General features: G+C 52.7%; 1 protein-coding gene across 1 annotated transcript; it reads right to left on the bottom strand.

The window, feature by feature from the left end:
- Positions 1–4,211: 4,211 nt before the first annotated feature.
- Positions 4,212–4,616, bottom strand: IUM83_10143 (uncharacterized protein; the record flags this gene model as incomplete). The annotated part of the gene is made up of 1 exon (XM_067934629.1): positions 4,212–4,616. The coding sequence occupies one exon, from the start codon at positions 4,614–4,616 to the stop codon at positions 4,212–4,214; it is 405 nt and encodes a 134-aa protein (XP_067793199.1).
- Between the last annotated feature and the right edge of the window lie 5,816 nt (positions 4,617–10,432).

Raw genomic sequence — 10,432 nt, 5'->3', positions numbered from 1 at the left:
GGGGAATTCCACTGGGGCCAAAGACCAAACCCTACCACGTACCGGCCACATGTCCACGGAAAGTGGATATTTTGACCCAGCTGGGTTTTGTACACCTCTGCTAAGTGTGCTACATCTGGAAACTGAGCTCTGGCACGTAGAGTAGGCTGAAGACCCCGGTCTGAGATTTGAACTGGCTGAGGTCTGAGACGCCCTAGAGGCCAGCAGATCTGAGGTTCCGGCCTTGGGTTGACTCTGGGCGGAGAGTTGAGCCCGGGCCTTCTGGGTCTGTGGATTTGAAGCCCCAAGGTTGCCTAAGTCTCAGACCCCAGGCTCTGGGATTGGTGACCTCAAGCAGTTTGGAATGCCGAGTTCTGAGACCTGAGAGTGATGGCAAAGTCTAGACTGTGATTTGGCCTGGCTGAGGTTTTCTGTGAACGACCCTGAGATGTGCAGTCTGGGGTCTAAGAAGGGCGTGGCGGCGTCTGATTTCATCTCGGATTTGGGGTGCCACAACTGAGATATGGAGTTACATCGTATTTTGCCCCCAGCTCTGATCTCCAGCCCCAGAGTCCCGGAAGTTGAACCAAAACTGAGACCCGTCAAATTTCGGACAGCGGGGTATGGAATCAACATCACTTTTTGCCCCAGCTCAGGTTTTCAGCCCCAGAGTCCCAGAATCTGAGCCAGAATTGAGACATGTCAAATCGGTTGGACAGCCGGGGTAGGAATCACATCGATTTTGTCCCCCAGCCTGTGGTTTCAGCCCGGAGCCCCTTCCAGCCAAACGAGACACGGTGATTGTGGGCGGTTGGTGTCTGATGACGATGGTCGTGGGAGGATAAGTGGCAACTGGTGAAAGACAGCTGACGCTCCAAGCCTTTGGACGCTGACTAGCCTACGGCACTGCTAGGGCCTAAGTGCGGCTTCGTGGTCCTGCATATGAAGTGGGTACACAAGCGATGGCTACATTGCCGGTCTGGAGTGCGAGTGCTTTTGAGCGGGTTGCTTGCCAGGGCAGGTTACTGGCTGCCCTTGCTGGGGTTTTTTGGTAGCTCAGGCACACAAGATCTGGCTGAATAGCGCCATGGATCTGGGGCGGGAGCCAAGGATCTTGGTTTATCGGATTACACCTGATTTGGAAAGAGTACAGTGTAATCAGGTGGATGATGACGTTCGCCCAATCGCCACAAGATCCGTGTGTTCAGGATATCACTGATTGCACCCAGGTGTAATCAGTGTAATAAGTGATGACTACATGTACAGGGCCAATGGAGGCCATGTAAATTGGAACAAAGGCGCGGCTTTCAGCCTGAGTGGCACCAGACCTCAGAAATGCAAGAATTAGCTACTTGACGATGTCTATCGCCAGTGGCACGATTCGAATCGCTTCGTCTTGTACTGGCAGTGGAACAATCCTGGATTTGCCATATTCACCAGATGGATGTGAGTATGCCTTTCTCAATGGGTCAATGGAGGGTGAACAGCGGGTGTATATGCACCAACCACCGAGGTACATGTTGGCAGGACATGCGGATTTGGTCTGTGAGCTCAAGAAAAGAAAGCATATATGGGTTTGAAGCAAGCACCTAAGATTTGGGTACAAGGAGCACTCCACAAGTTCTTCACAACCTTGCTTGGTTTTGTCCGACGCAATAAAGAATACTGCATCTATGTCCAAAAAGTGGAGAGAGTTGGATCATTTGCTTGGTGGTATATGTGGACGATCTTACGATCATGTCAGAAGGATATGGAACTGATCAACAAACAAACAGGATCTTTCGGGGGGATTTAGAGGTGAAAGACCTAGGAGACATCCACTATATATTGAAGATGGAGGTTAGAAGGAACAGAAAGAACAGAACAATGCCAATCTCACAGCACAAGTTACATTGATGAACTATTAGAAAAAAGAGTTCAATATGGGGCATTAACACAGCAGTGACTACAGCGCAGCTCAGAGGAGTTAGAGCTCGTTGCTGAAACGAAGATGTCAGCTCAGAGCAGCGGCCCAAAGTTTAACTTTAGGGCTGGTCGGATCACTGCAATATCTGGTGGGAGGAACAAGACCAGACATTGCAAATGCAGTGAGTGGGTGGTAAATTCCTTTCGTGTTACAATCAGACCCCACTGAGGCAGCGTTGAGAGAGTGCTCATTTGAAATACTTGAAGGGACGTCGACGTACAGTCTCCTTCTTGATGGAAATTCGAGAATGGTGACGTATGAAGTGTACACAGATGCAAGCTGGCGTGTCAACCCAAAGAACGTAAGTCCGTAACTGGGTATGTGATCACTATGGCTGGAACCAGTATCTCATGGTGTAGCAGCAAACATGCATCAGTTTCTCTCTCAACTGCAGAGGCAGAACTCATTGCACTAAGCAGAAGGAAGGGTAAAAAAAGAAGCGAATGGCTATGTGAAAGACACCTACTACAAGAAATGGGTTTCCCGCAAGAGCAACCAATTACAGGTGGTGTGATAGTAAATCTATATTAGCACGGTCAAAAACCTGGAAACCATAAGGCGACATTTCAAATTCGCTATTTGTTCACTAGAACTAGTAGAGAGGGAAGGTTGAATATCCATTACTGCCATTACGGATGACATGGCAGCAGATATTCTGACAAAGGCACTACTGGCAACAGTTTGCACACTAGGCTCAGGGGAGCTGATGGGGGTGAAAAATCAAAGCTTACTCACGACACTTAGTGGAGTGTGGAGCCTGGGGCTCGACAGTTCTGGCGCCGGTGCTGGCGCAGCCCGCAGATGCTAGGTGCGGTTCGAGCCGACTGGGCTTCCGGGATGGGTACACAAGCACCAGGCCAGGTATATAATAATTAGTAGACCGTTTAAGTATACGAAGACCAAATTATCGATGTAGTCTACGGTAGTACGCTAATGGCTGGTATGGAGCCATTAGGGTTAGGGAGACTACCTCCCTCTCTTTTTTGATACAGAGGTAGGATTTGTGCGATGAGAACGGAATCAGCCGGATCGGAAGCGAGGACGGTGTCCTCACTTCCGCTTTGCTTCGGACTGAGCACGTCTGTTAGATGCTTGTAGGATAGCGGTAAAAGTGGCTAATAAGACAATTGGCAAACCAAAACCGGCGTTCTTTCACTTTAACAAAACGGTTCCGCCGCTTTCGGTGTGTATAGAAGTCGTGGATACTCCACGATCGCTCACTGGCCAGCCGATGACGTTGGAAATGCGAAAATCCGTGCAGCTAACGGGGCGAGGAGCGGATAGGTAGTGTTCCTTGTCGGACGACCTGGCGACCTTGTTTCCACCACGCCATCGGAGAGACTTCTCCTTCGCCCCCCTCGTCTTGGCTGGTAGCGGCCCTTCTTCAAATAGAACTCATCAGCCTCAGCAGCAATTTACTTGCTTTTCTTCACCGTCTCCACGAGGCCAATCCATTCAGCCAGTTCCTTGATGGACTTGACAGTCTTGGTCAAATCGTTGTCGACAAAGTCCGAAGTGGATTTTGTTTGATCCAGCAAAAGCGAGATGACCATCGTGTCGGTGTGCACAAAACTCCATTTGTCCGGGATGGATGCCAATATGCTGTCCTGGATGGTCATTGATACGCCTGAAATGCGCTCTGTGTACACAGAGCTCCGTTGAAGCTGGCTGAACTGCCAATGCACCATCGATATGCAGCATTTGTCCTGCTCGAGCATAGCGCGACGGCCTCAACAATCGGTTCGAGGAGGCTTTGAACCAGCGATACGCTTCCAGAAGCCCTAGTCTGCCACGATGGCTCGGACATCGGCGAGAACAACGCGCCGGCGCCAGAACCTTCGCTTGATGAACTTTGGTGACGAAATAACTTGCCAATGGTCCGGCGGTTGTCCAGTACACTCTTAATGCACTCGGAGCTTGAGAACCACCTCGTTGGCACAGGCAAACGTAGTTCTTGTCGATGTTCTTCATCACCTTTTTGTAGCCTCCGAAATCGTGCGAGAAGCTGCAGGCGGTTCCTGATGAACTTCGCCATAGTGACGGACCGAGACAACGCGGACGCCATCCATGGGAGCGACAGCACCTCCTCCAATATGAGGTTGAGTGCATGGCTGCACCCGTTGCAGAAAATCGGACGAGTTGCCTCCAGGATTTCCCACGCCATCTGCATCACGGGGCGTTGTCGGTCGTCACAGACACCATAACCACTTTACCGGCGGCTTCGTTGATCTCGTCAATCACATCACTGATCTCGCTCGCCACGTACTCAGCCGTTTGCTCGTCTTCGCCACTGGTCCTCGTACGCAAGTAGGGGCCGCATCAACGTCGACTCTACGACATAGTTGATCACCTTCTCTTTATTAACGCTCGTCCATCCGTCGAAAATCAAGCCCAGTGTTGGCTCATCATGCAGCCGGGCTATCAACTCTGATTTCTCGCGATCATACTCCTGCGTGAGGCGCCCAGCAAGTGCTTTCCGATTCGGCAAGTATTTCGCCATGTCCGGCTGCAGGACCGTGAGCGCTCGGCGCATACGAGGCACTTCGATGGTGCGAAACTGCAAACCAGCAGCGTAGAAGCCCCTAGCAATCTCCGCTTGGAAACGCTCCTTGTCGGCGTTGCTGAAGCCGTTGGAAAATGGCGTGGTTGGCTGAGACTGTGACAGCGACATCTCAGTCTTGTGTCGCAGCGGGAGACCGAGGATTGCTTGGCTTCTTGCGCTTTTGACGCTTGCGCTTGGGCTTCGTAGCGGGATCTCCGAATCGGCTCCACCTCGTTCATTCGCAACTTACTTCGCCATGTTCGTGACGCAAGCGAGATACGTCTCGACAACGTGGTGCTTGTGCTAGACAATGCTCCGTGTCTTCGAAGAGACGGAGTTTCTCGACGCTACGCTGCTTCGTCTTGGCCCGTATTCACCTATGCTCAATCCAATTGAAAACGTGTTCTCCACGTTCAAGTCGGCTGTGAAAGCGTTCATGCGAGAGCGGCGCCTGGAGATTTTGAGGGTCCCCGAGGGTGTTACGATGAAAGACCACCGTCAACACTTTCTAAATACAGCAGCGGATCAGTTCTTACCTGAGGTAACAACGCCTGACCACAGCCGAATATTCTACCGCCACACGTTGCGCTTCCACACCCTGGTGAGCAACCTGAAGGACATGCCGGTTGGCCAATAGCGCCACCGCCACTGTATATTTGTTTTCAGATTGCATAAGGTTTTGGCGGTTATTGCATATAAATGAACAGTCGCTGAGGTTGGATTTGTTCTTTACGAAGATGATTATGCTCTTGCCGAAAGTAATTTGCTCTTGACGAACTTGGGCTGGAAAGGTGTATTCTTTTGTGCCATACCCTGATGATAGTGTTCACACCACTTGCTCCAGTTTGTATTGTTTTATAGAATTCGTGGCTACGACGCAGTTCGACTGTTTCTCTTCGCCAGTACACATTCCAAGTTCTGATAGCATCCGCAGAATACCCCAGTACTCGTGCGTTGCAGCTTCGTTGAGACTTGACACACCCACGGAATGCCAACAATAGCTTTATCTCTTTCTGGAAGCTGCAATATATCTAACTGTAGTGGGTCTAACTTGACTCACTACTTTACCTTACACGTTGCGCAACGTGTAAGAGGAAGCGTAAGTACTTAGTAATTACTCAGGTTAATTATATTTGAATACACAAATATAAGTTAAAATAAGATAAGGATTCCAAGGGACTTAGATTAGGTAAAATGAGAACTGTATTGTTTGTAAATTGACCTTCCTCCTAAATCTGCTAAACACTGTTTATCATCTATGAAAGGGGTTGACAGCGGCTGGCTGTCAGAGCCCCGCTAATATGCATGTCTCTGATTGGTAGAAAGATGCTGCTTTCTACCAATAGGATCTTTGGGTAGGTGTGGACCACTCATTGTGGTGGCCCACTTCAATGTATACATTGGTGTGTCTTACACCAATGTGAGGGAAGTATCCAAAACGTTTAACAGATAACCTATCTGTTAAATTCACAAGTGGCTTGCAGCCACTTGTACGTGTAACCGTTACACCATCCCCCCTTAAGGTTAGACGCGCGGGGTCCCCGCACGTCAATCTTTGGAATTGACCATTCGTCAATTCTCCGCGTTTGGAGAAGAAACCCGCGCTCATTCAACGATGAGCGCGCCTCAAAGAAGACTTCAAAGTCGGTGGAGAGTCATCTCTCCATCGATGACTACTTCGAGCGCCAGAAGGCGAAGTATGGCGACGTCGTCGATTTCGACGACGACGATGAACATGGAGGACGAGATGGACTCGTCCTCAAAGCGCAAAGACTCAGTGTCGAGCAAATCGCTCGACCCTCACGCCAAGAACGTTCGCCCGCGTGAAGGGGACGAATCGGACGCTTCGAGTTCGAAGCGTTCGCGTACTGAGTGATACCCCACTCGCTTCAGCTGGGGCTCTCAGTACTCCGCGCTGCTGCTGCAGCGCGTGATGTCAAACTCAAGGCTCTCCGCGCGCTGCGCCTGCAGCGCGCGAGCCATGGATGCCGTCCGCGTCCGAGATCGCGGACCGGTTTGGGAACTCGGTACCTCGAATGAGGTGCCGCTGTACGTATGCAGCGCCATCAAAGATGACGCTGTGGCTGCCGAGCTGCACTTTGATGCGGAAACGCATCAAAGGCGCGATTACTACATCGGACTCTTTCATGAGCTCCGATGGTTTCAAAGCAAGAAGACCTCTTCTCGCAGCAAAGTGCGCGAATGGCAGGCACTTTGTCAAAGTTGGAACGCCTTTGTTGAAAACTTCAACAAGAGGCCGAGTGCTTACCGTGATCGGATTGAGCAAGCGCGTGATCGCTTCGAGACGTACTCGAAGCGTGGAAAGTTGGAGCAACTTCATGTTGCTGCTGAGGAGGCAAATGTGCCGTGCGCTGTGCCCGAGGGCTTTCAGTGCACGAAGTGCTTTCCAGGCGCGGTCCACTTGAGCGACCGCGACCTGAACGGGTACACGTCGTTCCGTGTGCCCGAGAGTCTCAAAGAGCCCCGTGCTAAGTTCTTAGCACGTGAGGGTTCGGGCGCTAGCGATGATCGCAGCGCTCGTGCTACTTCCGCTGCACCAGCGCGTACTGCTCCTCGTACGCCCTCACCATTTCCGGAACGTCCTCCAGCAAGACGTTCCACGGCTCCCATGTATCTTGATGGGGAGGAAATCCTCTCCAACGAATACGAAAACGAGCCCCTTGAGGGTTCGTTTTCGGGATACTATGGTCAACAATCCGCTCAACAATCCAGCGGGTTGAGCCGCGGGCGTCACGGATCGGCGGTGGCGGGGTGGGAACACGCCCGGGTATGATCAGCCCCGGGCTGATCGGTATGCGCCTCTCCACGACCGGGTGACCGCCGTGGAGCGTCTGCAGGGTGCTGCGTTCGCCGCCCTGAAACAGGAGCTGGCGAACCAGAAGGCCCAAGTCGCGGCGGTCTCGCAGACCGCCTCGAATATCCAGGTCGAGCTGGGGACCCAGATGAAGGGGTTGCTCCAGCGCGTCCGCGCGCTGGAGGAGAGGTTGCTCGTCGCCGAGGCCAAGTCCTCCGCTTCTGCCTCGGCTCCTGCCGAGGCTTCGGGTCAGCCGAGCTAGATGGCTCGTGCTGCAGGTATGGCTTCAGCCGTCCGACGTAAAAGGTCGGATGGAGGCGCATGCTAGACGGTATGTCTAGCGTGTATGCGTGCCGTGCCGTGCCAACACAGTGAACGGCCCGATGAAGCGCGGAGCAAGCTTGCTTGCTCCGAAATCCGAAACTGCATGTTTAGGCAGATTTCGTGTAGCTAACAAAACTAATGAACCAACTTTGAATTCATTTGTGTTGCCTCTGCCCACATTGTCTGCGTTCAGCTTCTGTTGATCAACAGAAGCTGCTATTGTGTCTTGGACAAACCGAATCACGGCTTGTCTTTTGGTGATGAAACTGATTGCATCCGAGCTGAAGTCATTCAGCTCGCTCTCCTAGAGGCCCGGCCTCTGCGTGGTTCTTCGCGGTGTCTGCGCCCTGCGCAGACCGAAGTCGTTGGCCTTGTTGTTGGGGAGTCTGCGCCCTGCGCAGACTCATGTGGTTGTCCGTTGTTGCAGCTGACACTGTGCAAGTGTCAGCGGTTTTCTGCGGCTGCTGTATTGCAGTCGTAGATCCTCCCCCACTTAAAGTGGGAGCCATCACTCCGAGTAAACTCGGTAGACGTGGATGCCGCATGGCATTCACGTAGAACGGTGTATGCCCGGTCGAGGCATGCACTGAGTTATTGATAGCAAACTCTGCCATCGATAAACACTCGCTCCAGTATTGGAACGAGTGAGCGTAGCTCTTCAACATATCGACGAGCACGCGATTCACGCGCTCGGTTTGGCCGTCCGTCTGCGGATGATCCGCAGTCGACATGGAAAGCTGGCTCCCAAGAAGTGTAAACACTTCTTGCCACAGTTGCGCTGTGAAGCGCGGGTCTCTGTCCGACACGATGTCGGACGGCATGCCATGGTGTTTGAACACCATGTCGACGAGCAGACGGGCCGTCTGCTTCGCGGTCACCTCCGCCGGTACCGCAGCAAGATGTACCATCTTGCTGAAGCGGTCGACGAAGGCCACAACACCGGTATTCCCTCCGCTGTCCGGGGGAAGACCAAAGATGAAGTCCAAAGACATGGACTTCCAACACTCCGACGGAGTCGGTAGTGATTGCAGTGGCGCCTGCGCGAATGGCACAGGCTTTACGCGTTGGCATACTTCGCAAGCACGGATGTACTTGCGCACCCACTTATACTGGTGGTGCCAGTAGAAGTCGCGCGTGAGAAGGACGTAAGTCTTCTCACGTCCGAGATGTCCCGCAGTCGGGGCATCATGATACTCGTACATGATCCTGAGTCGCAGGTCATGGTCATTTGGCACGACAACGCGATCCGCGTTGTCGTCGACTGCATTGTAAAGCAGTAGTCCGTCGTGCACACGAAAGCGGTGTGCACGCGCTCGAAGGTGCTTGGGCAGCTTCTGACGGGACTTGTCAGAAGGCGCTGTGCCATAGGCCAGCAAGAGCTTCGCGTCCGCGTCGTGCGCGTACGCGGCCTTCACATCATCCAACAGAGATGATGTGGGTTTGCTCGATCGCATGGCGTCAATGGCATTGACGTCATCAGCTTCTGCATAGTCCGGCCGACGTGATAACGCGTCGGCCACCACGTTCAATCTTCCGGGTTTGTATTCGACCCGGAAGTTATACTCCGCAAAGAATGAGAGCCATCTCGCCATTCTTTGTGAAATGTGTGGCGACTTCACTGCGGTAAGCAGTGAAGCATGGTCGGTGTAGACCACAAATGGTCTACTCCCAAGCAAGTACACTCGGAACTTTGCGAGTGCGTACTTCATGGCAAGGAGTTCCTTGTCATGCACCGGATAGTTGCGCTCAGCTGGCTTCAGCTGACGCGATTGGTAGTAGACGACACGATCACGGCCCTCGTGATCGTGCTGCATCAACGCGCATCCGATCGCGAAATCGGATGCATCACACACTACGTGAAATGGGCGATCTTGGTCAGCCACTGCCAAGATCGGCGCCTCAGTCAAGCCCCGCTTGACTGCATCGAATGCCTTTTGGCAACCGGGTGTCCAATTCCACACAGCTTCTTTCTTAAGAAGCTGTGACAGCGGGCGGATCTTGCCCGCATAATCCTCCACGTACTTGCACAAGTACGTGGTCAAGCCAAGGAACTGCCTCAGTTCCTTGACACTTGAAGGCGTTGGCCATTCATTTATCACTCTGACCTTTTCCGGGTCAGGGCGAACACCATTCTTCCCTACGAGACACCCGAGGACGGGTATCTCGCTCGCCCCGAAGATACACTTCTTCAGGTTCGCGTAGAGCTTATGCTTTCGCATAAGCTCAAGTAGCTTCCGGAGATGCACCCTGTGCATCTCTACGTCGGTCTTCCCGTCCACAGCCCGGCTGTGGATGAATACATCATCGAAGTAGCTCGGTGCGAAGTCGCGCACCGAGCGCAACAAGTGCGTCACGCACCTGTTGAAAGTCGCAGGGGCATGCTTAAGCCCCTGTGGCATTACTAGCCATTCCCAGAGCATGCCGCTTGGCGTGCTCACTGCCGTGAGAGGGATATCGCTCTCACGCATTAGGATTTGATAAAATCCATCTCGCAAGTCGAGAGCACTGTAAACGGTGCTCCCTGCCATCGAATCGATGATAACATCTTTTCGCGGTATCGGCGTCTGCGCCGGTACCGTCGCATCGTTCAGCTTGTTGTAGGCATGAACGATGCGCCATCCGCCCTGTGGCTGTTTGACACAGAACGTCGGAGCACTGTGCGGGGACTTTGATTCCCGCACTTGTCCTGCTTTACGACGACTTTCAAAGAAGTCGTCGATTGCTTTTACTTGCTCTCGCGGCAGTGGCCACTGCCGCGTGACACAGTACTTCGTGCCCGACACGAGATCAATCTCGTGCTGAATGC

Source organism: Phytophthora cinnamomi (genome assembly GCF_018691715.1).
Source record: "Phytophthora cinnamomi strain GKB4 chromosome Unknown Contig30, whole genome shotgun sequence".
Classification (NCBI taxonomy): Eukaryota; Oomycota; class Peronosporomycetes; order Peronosporales; family Peronosporaceae; genus Phytophthora; species Phytophthora cinnamomi.
This window is presented reverse-complemented; position numbering and strand designations above follow the sequence as displayed.